Source organism: Trachurus trachurus (genome assembly GCF_905171665.1).
Source record: "Trachurus trachurus genome assembly, chromosome: 8".
Lineage (NCBI taxonomy): Eukaryota > Metazoa > Chordata > Actinopteri > Carangiformes > Carangidae > Trachurus > Trachurus trachurus.
The window spans coordinates 24,790,330-24,806,155 of record NC_139905.1 but is presented as its reverse complement, the minus strand read 5'-3'; the positions used below and the strand labels follow the sequence as shown (position 1 = coordinate 24,806,155).

Sequence of the window (15,826 nt, the reverse complement as noted above, 5' to 3'; positions counted from 1 at the left end):
ACATGACATACATTGGCTAGGGCCCCACAAGAATGTGACTAAAGTCAGATTGTAATAAAACAGTGTCTGAGATTAGCCAGCAGGAATGATTACTTCAAGTGTGTCGCTGTAATTGCATTTGTATTAGTCAGAATGAATGTGATGATTCATGGGCCGAGTGCAGAGTGAACAAAATTTCATAAGATGGGAAAAGATTTTTACAGAAATCAGAAGACACACATCTGTGTAAAGCTCTCTCTGATCCACATTTTTCCACTCCGCTTTTACACATTGAAAATCTTAACTTAGCCGCAATGTGTCCTTAATTTTCATGGCTCCAAGATTAGAGGGAGCCTTACGATTTAGAGTTTATGAAAATCTCTGAGAAAGATTTGTGGCATTGGCCTGAAGAAATAAAAATGTACTTCACTTGGATACTGATATACCCCATAAAATCTCTTAAGCCATGGAAAAATCACGTTGCCCAGCTCCTAGAAGTAAAACCCGGTCATTTTCAGCTGTCAGCCCAGTGTATTGCAATAACCATTCTGGATCAAATCAGCCTAACTCACACAAGCAATGCTTATCTACCTTGGCAAATTATAGGCTAGTTATAAGACCAGATCCACTATGTGAATAATCTCTGGAGGCCTGACAGTCTGCTCTGAGATTGTTAAAACTGCATTTCCATACTATGCACCCTGGACTTGGGAGTAAAACTTTATTTGCCTTCATATCAGACATTTGAATGCAACACAAAAACATGCTTTAGGAGGAATGCAGCTGGCTTAAACTGAAAATGTAAATGAAAATGTTGTGTCTGACTCATACATAATGTAGCCATGGCTCCATTCTAAAAAGAAAATGTATCTCTATTGATAGGCCATGGTTTGATCAAAGATAAATAATGTAATAAGTTAATGTTTTAATGGCAGCCACAGAAAGGAGAGTAACCCATTGAGATCAGGATGCATACTACCAGTTCCTACAGTGACCTAAATCACAGTCAAATGTTCTCCATCTTTAACCGGGGGCCAGCTGAAACCTCCTCAGGGGCCTCGGCGCACCAGCAGGAGAACAGGGACATGAAACAGCACAAAGTACACACACACACACACACACACACACACACACACACACACACACACACACACACAGGCTACTTATGACATGGTTCAGCGAGGGCGAGCTGCTCGGCGTCGTTACGTTTTATTTTTTTATATATTTTTTGTCGGTTTACCGGTGAACTGGTGACGTCATGCCGCGAGCCAGACACACTGCTGGCTGGCCACACACGTCGTCCTGGCTTTGACCGCCACAAACCGAAAAGTTCAACCACAAACTAATGATATACTCTCTCCGCCGGTAAAACCCCTCACCCGCTACCCCACCCCCAGCCCCAGCCCCAGCCCGACCGAACCGGTGCTGGTATCGCGTGAACCCGCCGTTTCCTCCTCTCCACCCCGCGTGAGCTCAAACTCCTCACCGGCCTTTTTCTGCAACTCATGCAGGCGACTCACTTCCTGCCTCCACAGTTATGGCTTTTAGCTCCTCGCCAGCTGCCACAATAATGCTGCTGGATTTGACGGTCTCCTGCTCGCATACTGTTTACAAGCCTGGGTTTTTTTTTTATTTTTATTTTTTTTAATTATAATAGGCTAAATCTATCCAAACGCTGTGCAGTGACGGAGACCCGGGGTTAAATCTGTTAGGGAGGTCCCACTCCACCCTGAAGTTGCAGCCGTGAACCAGCCGCCGTGCTTCCTGGTTCACTGCACTTGCTGGAGTGACGGGCAGACTGAATGAAAGAGTTCACCGCGAGAGAGAGAGCATGGCAGACAAAAAGTGGTCAAAGTGAGGGTATTACCTGCTTTTGGGGTGCAGGGCGCCTTTCAGAGGGGTGGCTAACAACAACCGAGAGGATCAGTCAGCGTCGCCTAGAGTCAAACTTGTTTTCCAGTCGACAGCAGCTCCGCAGAGTTCAGGCTAAACTACAGCGCTTGTTTCCTCCCTCTTTCTTTCTCTACTTCAGTCACTCTTTCTATCTTTTTTTCTTTTACCCTCTTCCTTCTGCCCTCCCTCTTCCACTGGCTGCTCACTGGGTCGCGTAATTTCACTCGGTACGTAGACAGCAGGCGCCGGGGTGCGGTCCAGGACGAGGCGGGGCCGGGCCCTCATGTATCCGCCCCTGTGGCCAATGCGTGCCGCGCTTTTACAGTCCGCACACTTTGGACCAATCGCGTTAGCCTGAAGGCGTGCATAAATTGAGTGCTGAGGGGCATAGCTGAAGTTGAAAGAGTTAAGAGCACGGAGGGAGGACAGATAAAGCTGTGTTTAATGAGAGAGGTATGTGCATACTAAGGATTTTTATGACCATATATGTAGCCTACCAGTCACTCTCGGGATGGACTGGATCATCCAGGGTCTCCCCGGTGTGTCAACAGTGTCCAGTCTGACCGCTGTCCACACACTGCAAACAAGTAGCAGTGATGGCTCCAACTGTTTGATACTATTCCTGCTGTGAGGCTGCCAAATATCTGAGAAATCCCACACATGCAGGTCTGTCTGGGCTCTTTATACAGGTACTGCTGCCTCTGATTGTATCACATGAAATACTTTCACTACACAGACAAAAAAAAAACAACCTCTACACCTGCCTCTGGCCAACAGTGGAAGTTATATTATTCATAGATTTTATAATAACTTATTTTATAATATATATTTTATAATGATATTATAGCACCATATGCTCCCTCCTCCTCCAAAAAGAGGTCAGAGGTCAACAGCAAAATTGGACCAATGCAGCTGTTAAAGATTTTGTAGGACACCTTGGCAGGGTGGACACTGACCTATAGGGTCTTGAACTGTACTGATTTAGAACATCATGTCACTGTTAAAAAAAGAAAAGAAAAGAAAAACAAAGCTTCAGCCTATTGGCCTGTTTCAAACCATTGGATTTAAATATTCAACGGTCCCTTTATAATACATGTATAACAATGATGAAGAATTAAACATTCATGTGAATGCCAATTTGATCATCACAGATTTTCCATACTCCACACAGCATTGTGTGGTTTATCGCATGTCTACGTTTTTAGTTTAAAATCTATATATAGGATTTCCAGCATGTCCCATCAATGCTCTGTGGTTGTTTTGTTGTTGTAAATAAACCAGAACCAGTACACCTGTCAGACATAAGATCAAATCAAGGAAACTAACACAATGTGCGATAAAGTACAGATCATTTGTTTGATTTAATCTCACAGATTCCCATCATTCAGTCTGGTAAGACCAGGTTCATGACCAGGCACGTTAACACTACCTGGGAACCGCTTCGGGCAACCACGTAATTAATGAGAGGTAGATAAATGATCAGTGAAACTATGATTAATGTTGACATGTCTCTTTAACCAGTCAGTCATAAAAGTCGGCAGTGAAGAAGATAGAGAGATCTCTGCAGAGCGCACGTGGGTGAAGTTAAATACAAAGCAACAGATGAATGGGTGGTGCGCCAGTGTAAGAAAACTGAATAAAAAGAGATGTGTGAAGTGAAGGCTATGGAGATAAAAAAGCTCTACAGTGCGGTGCCACTGCCAAAGTCTATACACGCAGGAGTGGAACGGTACAATGTGAACCTGTTTACTTCAAACACTCCTCTGGGATTCAAATTGGGTGATTTGAGCACAGTTTGTAGAGTGGAACTGGAGGCACAGGGCCAATGCATGCCACAACCAGCAGGGAAACATTAGCAATGGAAACTAGATATATTTCATTTTTTTCAGTGGGAAACAATGATTTAAAAAAAATCAGCAGCTTTGATCAGCAAGAGCTGAGCCTGAAATATAATTTAAAGCAGCGATTCCCAGCGAGGGGTACTTGTGCTTCATGGGGTAACCGCAGTTGCCAGGGGGGAGAGATTGTGGTCCAGAGTTACTAATTTGGGAAAAAATATTGGGTATGATTTGATTGAAAATAAATAAACACACATTGAGTCTGCTGTAACAAGCAAGTGAGAAGAAAGTTTTATCAAAGTAGATAAATGGTTTTGGATAAGGTGTTGAAATAGCTTGTTGAAACTGATGAAATAGCTAAAAGTAATCGACCCTACAGCTAAAATAGTTGGCTTAAAGTTCTGTAATATAATTAGCTTAATGTAACAGAACCTGTTAAGTAGTCAGCATGAAGTAATAGACAAAGTGTTGATATGGCTTAAAGTAGTGGATGAAACAGTTGGGGTGACTTGTATCAGTAAACAGTTGAAAAGTTTTTAGAAGTAGTGGATAAAACAGCTGAAATAGTTCATTAAAAGAAACAGAAACAGTTGAAATAGTTAAGAAGTAACACACAACCATTTGAAAGAGCTAAAAGAAATGAATGAATGTTTGAAAAGTGGAGTCTCTGCCCTTAATGTAGCAAATGCAAACCTCACCAAAATGACAGTTCAATTATACAGCAAAAATAATTTCATCTTTTCAAAGACATTACATAATGCTCGCTTCAAAACCAGGTCAGATGACGACATTTGACTTCAGATGGATGTTGTTGATGTGGTGATCCTCTGATAGGGCTGTGAAAATCTGTGAACAGAATGGTTTAGAGGAAGGAAGTGCAAACATCATTCTTCTCAGACAAGCTATATCTTGACCTCTCACTGTTTTATCTTCCATTCTTCACTCAGGACGTGAAGTCTGATAAAAGGCAGGAATACGAACCAGATGATGCTGCTCTACCGTGGGATGACTTTCTCTCCATCTCTACCTCTGTAGGTGACAACAACTGTACACTCAGCATACCGCTTTTAACGCCAATTTAACCCAAGCAGTCACATTATAAAGGGGCCTCGGGCAGGGCTGCCGTCCGTTCGTACACACAGGAAAATCACATTTTCTGTAGAACGTGTGATTTATGTTCGCTGTGTGTCATTATGAGAGGAATGTGTCTGTGTGTTTTCCTATACGTTTAGCAGCTGGACATCACATGTATGTAGAGCAAAACATTGAACGTTCAAGCAAGGGGCTGCCTGGAAAAATCAATAAATCTCACACACTCTCTCTCTGTCCTGGATGGATGGGAAATATCCCAAATTTCAGCTACGAGGTCAAAGGTCACCTTGTCACCCATTAGTTGAGCAGGACCAGATGCCGAGAAAGAAGAGAGGGCCAAGAGGAGGAGAATAAGGGAGGGCAAGAGAGGGAGAGAAACTACTTGCTTAGAAAGTAATACAAATAAACAAATCTGAATTCAAAGCAAATTTAGCAAAGTAGAAAAAAAATCACATCTCCAAATAACATTCTGCCTAAAAAGTGAACAGTAGTCACATGGTAAATGGCATAAGACTCAAAACAAAGAGAACTGGGCAAAGAAAGACATGTAGGAATAAAATGCAGGCATAAATGTCCAAATATGGACACTTCTGACCTCACTATCTCCCTCCCTCTCTGTCTCTCTCTACCTCCCGCTCTCCCTTTCCCTGTGACCTACTCTCTCTCTCTTTCTCCTTCCCTTCAGTTGGTTGTAATAGCAACAGGGTGTGTCTGTAATTCAGGGTGTGCAAAGCCATTATATCATCCAGTGAGAAAGAAAGAGAGCCATTCAGTGACAGCATGTTAAAAGAGTGGCATGTTAACTCACTGACCATGCCGGCTGTGTAATTACTTGTGTGAATTCATGTGTGTGGGCATTCACGCTTGAGTGTCACGGTGAGAATGTGTGCGTCTGTGCCCTCATGCATGAACACAATATGGACATACAGGAGACCGTGGCTCAGACCTGTGTCCAATTTGCTAAAAAAGAAAGAAAAAGGGTATCTTATGCTGCTGTCTGACCCAGATCTGGCCGTGTATACCTCCTCTTACCTGACATACACACACGCACACACGCTTTAAAGTGATCCCTGGGCAAACACACTTTGCGTTTTAGTTCGACATCCTTCCCCAGCCACGTACAACACCAGTTCACACAGTCTCCTGCATGCCCCCCCGATAAAGCAAAGTGTTTGTTTGTGTGTATGTAAAAAGCCGGAACCACCAAGAATAATTAATAGCAGCCCCAGCTTTTAAGATAATGCAATAATGAGAGTGAGTGGCTGTTTATTCTGTCGTCTTGCTCTTTGGTCTCGCTATGCTCATGCTCCCTGTGCCTCCATCCTCCTCCTTTTCCGTAGTAATCAGTACACAGGAAGGAGTGATAAGACACATGTTGACTCACAAAAACGTTGGAATGTGGAGTAGACGGGGAAAAAACACGGAAAGCTTCCCCCTCTTTTGTTAAGATGTCTCTTTGCTCGTTCATCACCGGTGCTGATGTGACAGCAGCTCTTATTGCACGCTAAGCCGACATACTGTCGTAAGCCATGTGCGTGTTGCATGAGAGAGAAGACAGAGGGGTATAAACAGCACAGGCTGCTTTGTCTGTCTTGGGATGGTATTTGCCTGGAACAGCATGAAGACCTAACAAGGTGGAGGGCAGCATGTGTTTCAAATACAAATACAGCTATGTATTTACTATAAACACTGAAGGCTCTCAGGCCGTGCCAGATCTGGGTGTTGTTATAGAGTTGCTCCCTCTCTCTCTCTCTCTCTCTCTCTCTCTCTCTCTCTCTCTCTCTTTCTCTCTCACCCACACACACTCAGAAGTTTCAACACAATCTTGCATCTTGTACAAACACACACTCACAGAGCAAAAAAAAAAGAGCAAAGCATCTGGCCTGGCGACAGGCACTTTAGTTTCAAACAAGCACAGGGCAAACATGAACAGTTTGTGAGGCTCTGAGAAAGGCGGCGGTGGAGTCGGCTCAGAGTCACTGGAAGAATTCTGCAATTCTGCCTCTCGGAGCGTTTGTTCAGCAGCAGCAGCTGCTGGCTGCCCCTGTCTTTTTTTGCCTTATATGGTCACAAGAGTGGTTGAGTAAGAGAGAGAGACAGCGGGAGCGAGGGTGGAGGTGTGGTCTATTGTTTTTGGCGGAAGAGGTGTAGGGTTACGTGTGCTGCTCTTGAACCTTTGGAGCTTGTCGTCATTTCTTCAGTCACCTCTTTCCTCTTCGTCTGAGAGGCAGACAAAGAGGATGAGTAGACAACATGGGGGGGGTGGAGGGAGGGGGGTTGGAGAAGGAGGGGGGTTGGAGCACAGATTTATTCATGGGTGTGAATGCTGAGGCCTCAAGACCAGTCAGTGGTTACCGAGACAGAGCCTGGCTGGTTAAAATGGCTGATTATTAATGAAGATGCTGTGGCAACAGACCTAGACGTTCCTAAACTATGCAGGAATGTCTTTCATCCAGCACACAACAACTCTGTTTGTGCATCTGGATCACTTGCCTCATTCACACCTGCTTATGTAATGCCTGTGGAATTCCCTCTATTGAAAGAAGAAGAAGAAAAAAAAAAGCCCCTCCAGGGTCTCTGCCTCTGGTTGCTACTGAGCAACTCTGCCTGATTATATTATATATCCCCCCCCGGCTTCATCTGCGATGATGTAATCCGAGCCAGGGACCACTAATAGTGCAGATGGAACATGTCAAATGATGATGTGCACTTAATAAGCAGTCTGAAGGCCCGTGTCATGACTCCGTCAGCTCTGGTCTCTGTTATGGCATGCCAGGATGGGAAGGCAATACTGGGACCTTAATGTCTTTTTGGTTAGCGAGTCGTGAGAGAAGAGGGGATGATGACAAGATGACTGGAGGGAGTCTCTGACTGCAGGTGCTCTCCTGTCTTCCTCAGCCCCATTTGACCTCATTTACTCAAGTGAGTGTCTCTTGCGGGCGATGACACAGAAATGCCTTAATCCTACAGTCCACACACACACACAGCTTCAGCTGCTAAGACACAGGTAAAACACTTGAAAAGTATTTTACCTCTCTTATGTAAAACACCTAATTTCCTTGTATTGGTGTGCTTTGCAAACTTGCCTTGCCCTACTATTCCACTGTTAAACATTTACAACGTCCAGTGATAACAGCTCTTTATTACTCTTGGTTTAATAAGTTGGAACCATGGAAACTTCCCAACAAGCAGACGGCCCCAAAAAGTCTATTATTATGTTGTTGTTGCGTGGTGTTTGGTGGAGACGCGGGCAGGTGAGAGTGAAATTGAAAGGTCAACTGGGGGCAGTTAAGCGTGTGCTGGAAGGTCACAGCACGCCATCACTCAGGGCAAGTGGTTTCGGAGGAGGATCTTAACTCAGGTGTGCGAGGCTCGACTTTATGGAGATTAGAGAGACAGACGAGAGAGCAAACACAGCTGATTTACAGGGGGTGGCGGCAGGGAGGTCATTTACAGGGAGGCAATAAGTGGAAGGTGGCGTGGAGGTTGTTTCTGTTCTGATGATAGGGTTGTGACAACATGAGTAACGGCTACACAGGAGGAGGAGAACGTAAGACACCGACTGTGCTAAACAGAGACGTAATAAAACGGGGAATGACTGAGAGCTCACTTCTTCTCCTGTGCTTCCTACAGACGCGGAGGAAATCACACCAGCGGCTCATTTCTGTAAACTCACCCTGCTGTCTAACCAGACGGGGCCGGGAAAGTCCATGGATTCCACAGAAACACTGCACCAGGGTCATTAGGGACAGTAAAACTCCAGCCCTTTTTTTTTTTTTTTTCACAACCACAGCTCAAAACACAAATCAACCACAGAACATCACATCACTCCTTTATTACGTCACTTGATCGTGTTTGTGGTACATTGAGTTCATTTCAGTAATGAACTAAATCAAACTCATTATATTTGCAATTCCTGCTCGACTTCAGTTTCACAGTCAGGACCCAAAGACAGACAGACAGACAGACACATACACTCACACTCACATACATACACACATACACGCTAACATGTCTTCCTCTCTCACATTATTATTAGGCATACTGGTGTAAAATGACCATGTGTGGCTTAGCGATGTCAGAGAAATGCCACCCTCTTGTGGACTAAAGCAGGAACTACGGGTAACACTGTCAAACCTCATTCATCTGATTTTAAATTAAATCCTCTTTACCATTAAAACTATAAATGTTCATCCCTCATGTCATACAGTATAAGTGCATTACAGCGGCGTAGTTTTCCTCTCTACAGACTTTTACAGCAAACTGTTACACACCAGCTCTGTGGCTCTTTGTGGTAGGAGCAGAGCTGCGCAGCTGTCACATTACTTGAGAGAAATGAAACTGCTGCAAAATGGAGCACAGCGTGAACTAAAAAGGTTAAACGGAGGCGCACACCCAGCACTAGACAAAAGAAACAAAGAGGGAGACAGAGAGACAGACGCGGTAATGCACAGCTGAAGCGGTTGTGTGTCTAGGGATGGGTGTGAGCACTTTGAGAGTTTGCCAGCCGGGACTGGTGGCAAGATTCGACTTATTTGTTGGCGGTTGCTAAACAGGCTCGAGATGGTGGCTGAGGGCTGCCGACAATGCCGGGATCATACAAAACTGCACCGGTACGGTGATGAATGGCAGGGCGGGTACAGTTGGTCTATTGTCCAATGACTTTGCTGACAAATGAGTCCAGCTCATCATCATCTTTGATCCCCACAAACTGGTCGACGACGTCGCCTCCGCGCATGGCGATTACCGTCGGAACGGCAGACACCTGGAGGGCAAACAAACATATGTATTATGTGACTGATCATATCAAGACCTGGCGATTGTTACGCAACAGGAACACAATTAAGCACAATGAAATGTATTGTCCTCCTCTGGCTGCATATGTTCCTGCAGCTAAATTTGTTTTAAATTTAATTCATGACAACTAACAATGGACACTCTATTCACACTGCAAGTTATGATGGTAAACTACAAAAAAAAAAAAAATCTCAGTAATGCCACAAAAATAGCTCATCTCACCCCATATTCAATTGCCAGGTCTGTGTGGTCGTCTATGTCAACTTTTGCCATGGCAACGCGGCCTTTCTGTTTCGCAACAGCCTTCTCCAGCCTTGGCCCGAGGATCTTACAGGGACCACACCACCTAAAAAAACAACACAAACAGAACCAGTGTCAAAGGGTCTGTTTCTGTACAACATGACATATGAGCAGCATGTGACTACAAGCTGTGGGAGGGTTTTCAACATGGAGCAAATGGGTTAAAGTGCTGGTTACATTCATTCATCTTTAAAACATTATTCAACATATGATTATGATGTATGTTTTTGTTTGGGACTTTTTTTCTAACAGTTACAAACAACAGGTGTAAAAACAAAGGGAAGCTGAACAATATAAAGCAGAAGGCCTCTTTCACAACATTCGAGTGTCCCAGTAAGCCGGGGACAGCGACCGTGATCCAGCACAGCGCAGAGGCTTCTTTCTAATTCTGCTCCTTGGTCCTCCAGCCTGTGACCCAGAAATTAATCAAGGATGTTTCCACCCCTGGATGTGTATTGGAGGAAGCGAGGAGCAATGCGATTCATTTTTATTCATAAAATAAAATAATATAATAAATAAAATGTATTAAATTTGATTACAATCTGATTCATGAATTTATCATGAAGACGACCAAACCTTTCTTCGGCACTCAAGAAGTTTAACTTGTAATTTTTCTTTTATTTAAACTTCGAAACACATCTTGACTCATTCAGAAAAATGGATGTCCAAAACTCCAAATATATCTGGTGTGCAGCTGTGTGGTTACAGACTTGGTGTACCTACACCACGGATATTGATTTCATGTCTGTATTTGACTGTGATGTAGTTTTGCTCATTTCATTGCTCTGCCATGATGTTGCAGTAAATTTTACCATCATTTGTTTGAACCACATATTTGGTAAACACAGCTTCCCTGTGCTGCTGTGACAGGTCAACTGCCTCCTGTGAAAAGGCCAGTAGCAAAAATAACAAAGGTTCAGATGATGAAGAGGGTTTTTATTCCTGGAGGGTCTCTACTCTATTAGGTTTCTATTCTCTTTCAAGTATTTAGCTTTTTTCTACATTTTGTCCCCATTGAAATGAATGGGAATGATCTTCAAATCCTTCAAAACCTCAGCCTACTTCACCTGAACTACGCTCACTGCTTTCATCTACAGACTTCATTCGACATTTTGGTTTTGCTGAAAAACTTTGTAACTCTGTTTAGAGAAGTGCTATATAATTATTTATTGTTATAATTCACTGGAACGTCCTATAAGCAGTCCCACCACTGCTGCAGCATGAAGGGAGGCACTGGTGTAGGAAATGTTGCTGATTATCATTTCATATCATTATCATTTAAAGGGACAACGAGGAGTTTGTATTTGGTTATAAAAAAGTCTCACATTAATGTGGATGAATCTACGCTACCCACACTTGTTAATGGCTCCATTTTCGATAAATATATCGTTTCGTCTCTATCGTTATTTTGTTATTTTAATTAATAGTGGAAATGCTGGGCGAGCCGACCAGCGTTTCCTTACTTTCGGTTTGCTGAACGATAATAACGCCGCAGAATCGCCGTTTATGGTCGGAACTACGACGGTATCTGATCGTCTTCGAACCTCTGACTTTAATTCTTGATGAATGAAAACATTCTTGGCAAGACGTCTGTCTTGCGCCGGTCCAAGAATTTCACCATGCGCGCGGAGGCTCATGGTAAATGTAGTATGAAAACACTTCCTTTCCAAATCGGTGCAAGCTATTTTTAGACTCAGCTCCGCTGTTCTAAAAATAGCTTGCAACAACAATTAAAGGTAATGAACCTACTGGTACTCCTAAAACTATAGGGATTATGGCAATGGGCCAATTTGCCAAAAATGTTGAATTATCCCTTTAATATCTATTTATTCATTCATTTATGCATTTCTGCCTCTGGATGTTGAAATATAAATGCGTCTCTGTGTCCCAGAGTCGCACCTCACTACTTCCAGCAGGAACCACCTGACATTATGGCTACTACTCTGGGTACCAGACGGTGTCAGGGGAACAGATTTCTTACCGTATTTGTTATTTTAACTAAAATGTTTTCTTGCACATTCGCCAACTCTGTTTCTCACACACCTGACAGCATCATGCAGCTCCGACACCAACACACACACACACAGATTGACAGCTCCTTAATGTCAGTGCTCAGGGCTCTGTCTTTACAGAGAGTGACTCTTGATGTTAAGGCTGTGGGTTTGTCTCACATGTTGCCAGAGACCCTGTAGCTTTGATGGAGCCACAGAATGGAGCCTTGATTTTTTTGCTTTCTATTACATGATCTGTTCTTGTGAATATTAATCTGCCCTTCTTTCAGATGTTTGAGGGGAATTTTTAAACATCTGCAACAATGTCTTTTTGTTCAATACATTTCGATTTGTTCACATGAAGATTTCAGGATTTTGAGCTTCTTCGTGTCCTTGTTCATGCTTTTCCAGCATTGCTTCAGGAAATGCACTTTCTAGTTTTATTTTGGAATACTGAATAATGAACTTCAGGTGATACATTCTCTTGAAAGTGAGGAACAACAGGTTGTGTAAAAGAAATGGTTTTGACCCGTGGCCCTGGAGGTTTTTACCTTTAATGGCTATTCCCTCTCAATGGACACTTTGTTCCAATCTAGTTCACATGAGATCAACGTCCTTTATAGTCAGTACTTTTATTGTGATGAGCTTCATCTTCCAGTTCCTTCACCTGGGTAAAAATACCCTGAATACCACCAATTTACCCACCGTGTGCCTTCAATCTGACATCTAAAATAACATCTGGCTATGCTCATTTTAGTGTAATTCAAATTATTCACATAACGTCTCCTCGTGCAAACACAGTGCATAAGATGTAACCTCCCTGGTCCTTTATGCCAAAAAATATTTACAGTCAAACTTTGTGTACATCTGAATAACATACATTGAGGTTGACAACTAACATCAGAATGAATCTGGAACAGAATTACCATTAAATAATCAGGATACTACAGAGATGCAGACCTCTATACAGGACTCAGTATATCCACTGGCTAACCTAAAGTATGTGTTGTGTAACCTCACATGCCTATAGAGTGGAGTCTCCATAGCAGGATGTGTACATGTGTGCAAAAATACACACACAGTGTGTATATGAGATGTAGTCATTTAAAGAGACAGGACAGTTGGAAAAACAAGGTCTTTTCCAAGGGCAGGGTGTGAAAAGCTGAACTACAGTCACACTGCAGCGTCCACGCCGACATTTTAATCATGTCTTGGACTAATGCTGATTAGCTTGAACATAATTACTTGTTTGAGAGCCAAACTGCTCCCACACGGCAGCTTCAACACCAAGATGACCACTGTGAAAACTAAAAGAGTTTGGGATTAAAGCGAACAGGGTGGAAGACAAATGCCTCAACTATTTAACCATTTCAACAAAAAGGCTACCTCTACTTAGGCTTTTATTTTGACATAATTAGTTGGCATTATTTTATCCTATCTAGGGGTGTTTTGTAGTGTTGTAGTCAGTCGGTCAGTCAAAAAATGATTCAATCAACAGGTTGTCTGTAGTCTGATCGCAGTAAGTGCTTTGATAATTTAGATTTAAGTGACCAGTGCTAATTGTTCTATGTTCCTAATGCAAAAACTTAAGAGCTTTTATGTTTATGTTTTGTTTTATGTATTATATATACACTTTAGAGGAAAAAACAATCGAAACCCCCCCAGGAGTAGCTACTCACTGTGCGTGGAAGTCAATTAGCACGGGGAGTTCGCTGTTGATGACCCTCTCTGTGAAGTCCTCGTGGTCCTGGACGTTGAAGGAGACGGCCCGGCTGGAGGTGTGAGGGAGGGAGCGAGGAAGAGTGCGTGAGGGAGAGAGGAAGGAGACCCGGGTTGTGGCAGACTGCAGGGAGGTGGAAAAGGAGGAGGAAGCGATGGTGGCGGTGGATGCTGGGTGACACCGAACCTCTTTCACTGACAGCGTCCAAATTCTACGTACTAGCAGTCTGTGAGCCATCTGTAACACACAGGAGACAAAACAGGAGTTAAGTTAATTTATAGTGATTTCAGGATCATTGAACACTGGTTGAGGTGAAAGCAAGACTGCACAATGCTTTTACTGCACCACTTAAGAGGACACTTATGTAAGGTGTGTTTACAGACATTTACTGTAAAATGGGTGTGTGTGATTTCCTGTATGATTTATATTTGTTTATCTGAAGCACAAACAAATTTTAAACAAGATTCTTATGTTTGCCAACATTATGCAAGTTTACATAGCACTGACAGATCCATCAACAGCTGCTACAAGACTTATCTGATTTAATATTAAAGGCCGGACATTAGACACTTTAAACCCTGCACGTGTAAAAAACTGACACAAGTTACTTGCCAGGACTAACATTAGAGCTGAACACCTATTCAACAATCAATCAATAGACCATTCATCAAACAGAAATATAAGCAAAGTACTGTTTTCCGTTTGGGTGTTACCATTTCCTGCTTCACGTTGACATATCACTGAGGTATTTTATCATATGGTTTAATATCGTAGAGATTTACAGACTTATAAGCAGCAGTTTTCATCATTTTTGTTTCTTTACAGTTAAATTAATAAATTGATACAATAATACGAATCAGATATATGCAGATAAATGAATTAATCACAGTTAGGGCAGCAACGAACAGTCATGTCATTATCAAATCTCTATTATTTTCTCAATTGATGAACTGTTTGACCAACAAAATGTCAGAGACTATCTTGTACTATTAAAAAAGCTTGTATGGTCTAAACCTGCCATACAAAACCTCAATAAATATAGACTATGATAAATAAAAGCAAAGTAGAAATATTAGCAACTGACAAACTGAGTCCAATGATTAAAAAATAGAAGGAAAAACAACTTTAACACAGTCCCTGCAGATAACAATACAACTGCCTGCCTGGTGGTTAAAACCATTAACCAGTCATTAATGGGATCAGCAGCAACTCTCCTCCCAGAGCTGTCTGACACAAAAACCCAATACTAAAACATAATTTCATCAGATCTGCCATCCAGTAATTTTTTCCTTACACTTAAACATTAGTTGCGCAATTGATTTTTAGAAACCTGTGTGGCCTGTTGTGGTAATTTAATCTATCAATCACTTTGCTAACACAGCAACTATCGTTAAACCCCTAGTGTTTCTCTAATAAGTCACAGGGAGAGATGTTATCTCCATTAACAGATGAGTGTCTCTGGTCTGTGAACACATGCAACGTTACAGCCATGTTGTCCTGCTGTTACAACACACGCACACCCCACTGATGCGGAGACAACCGAGCTGACACAACCCGACACTTTCCTAACTTAACCAACATGTCATTTTTCTCAGCGACTAATAATCACTTTCCCCGACTTGTGCGGACGGTTTTCTCTGTCTCCTGAGTCTGCTGCTGATCTACCGGCTGCTCCTTTACTCCATTAATCTCCGTTACGTATGACTTTGCCCTCCTCGTCCTCCTCCTCCTCCTCTTCCTCCCTTCCTCCTCCTCCTCCTCCTCCCTGTCTCACCCTCCGCCGCTTCTCCTCGGTTTGAAACACACAAACACACAAACACACACCGGACTGTGTCACCAACACGTCCACCGCGAACAACACAGATAAAATAAACTGATGCCGACTACTTTCCGTGTTTACCTTGCTGTTGCGCTAGCGTTGATCTTGACCTCCCCCGACTAGTGAAGTACTTCCGGTTTGGTGCCGCAGATTAAAAAGGGACCGAGCGGCTTTTTATCGCCTCGTCCCGGGGGCAGCACCGTGAACAGCGCCCCCTGCCGGTCAGCTCAGGAAACACAGCCCGTCCATCAGAAGACAGAAATGAGTGAGAAACAATTTACTATTTACTACTTCTTATAACTTCTACCAAAGTATGTTAAAAAATTAATACCATAATTTAAAAACTACAGAGTGCCAAAGTAGTCCTGCAGAAAGCCCATATGACATGACACAAGCA

The 15,826-nt window shown here is 42.9% G+C and overlaps 2 protein-coding genes across 4 annotated transcripts in view; both read right to left on the bottom strand.

The window, feature by feature from the left end:
• Positions 1–2,116, bottom strand: part of LOC310989573 (myosin-9-like) — a 34,128-nt gene extending 32,012 nt beyond the window's left edge. For both annotated transcript variants that reach the window (XM_083976672.1, XM_083976673.1), the window contains exon 1: positions 1,847–2,116. The gene's annotated coding sequence lies outside the window, so the exon portion shown is untranslated. The remainder of the gene's footprint in view (positions 1–1,846) is intronic.
• Positions 2,117–8,631: 6,515 nt separating this feature from the next.
• txn2 (thioredoxin 2) lies at positions 8,632–15,589 on the bottom strand. 2 transcript variants are annotated; one of them, XM_083976646.1, is made up of 4 exons: positions 15,511–15,589; positions 13,570–13,847; positions 9,822–9,945; positions 8,632–9,567 (listed from the first exon to the last, which is right to left on the bottom strand). In XM_083976646.1, exons 2-4 carry the CDS (start codon positions 13,845–13,847, stop codon positions 9,451–9,453), a joined length of 519 nt encoding a protein of 172 aa, XP_083832772.1. In that variant the 5' UTR covers positions 15,511–15,589; the 3' UTR covers positions 8,632–9,450. The 2 variants fall into 2 exon arrangements, with proteins under 2 accessions (XP_083832772.1, XP_083832773.1); XM_083976647.1 differs by having other exon boundaries at positions 15,435–15,518.
• Positions 15,590–15,826: the final 237 nt, after the last annotated feature.

Coding starts and splice junctions, on each gene's coding strand:
- txn2 (XM_083976646.1), bottom strand. CDS start 13,847: ATGGCTCACAGACTGCTAGTACGTAGAATTTGGACGCTGTCAGTGAAA. Junction 9,946..13,569: donor CTAATTGACTTCCACGCACA/GTGAGTAGCTAC, acceptor TTGTTTTTTTAG/GTGGTGTGGTCCCTGTAAGA. Junction 9,568..9,821: donor ACCTGGCAATTGAATATGGG/GTGAGATGAGCT, acceptor TTTGCCCTCCAG/GTGTCTGCCGTTCCGACGGT.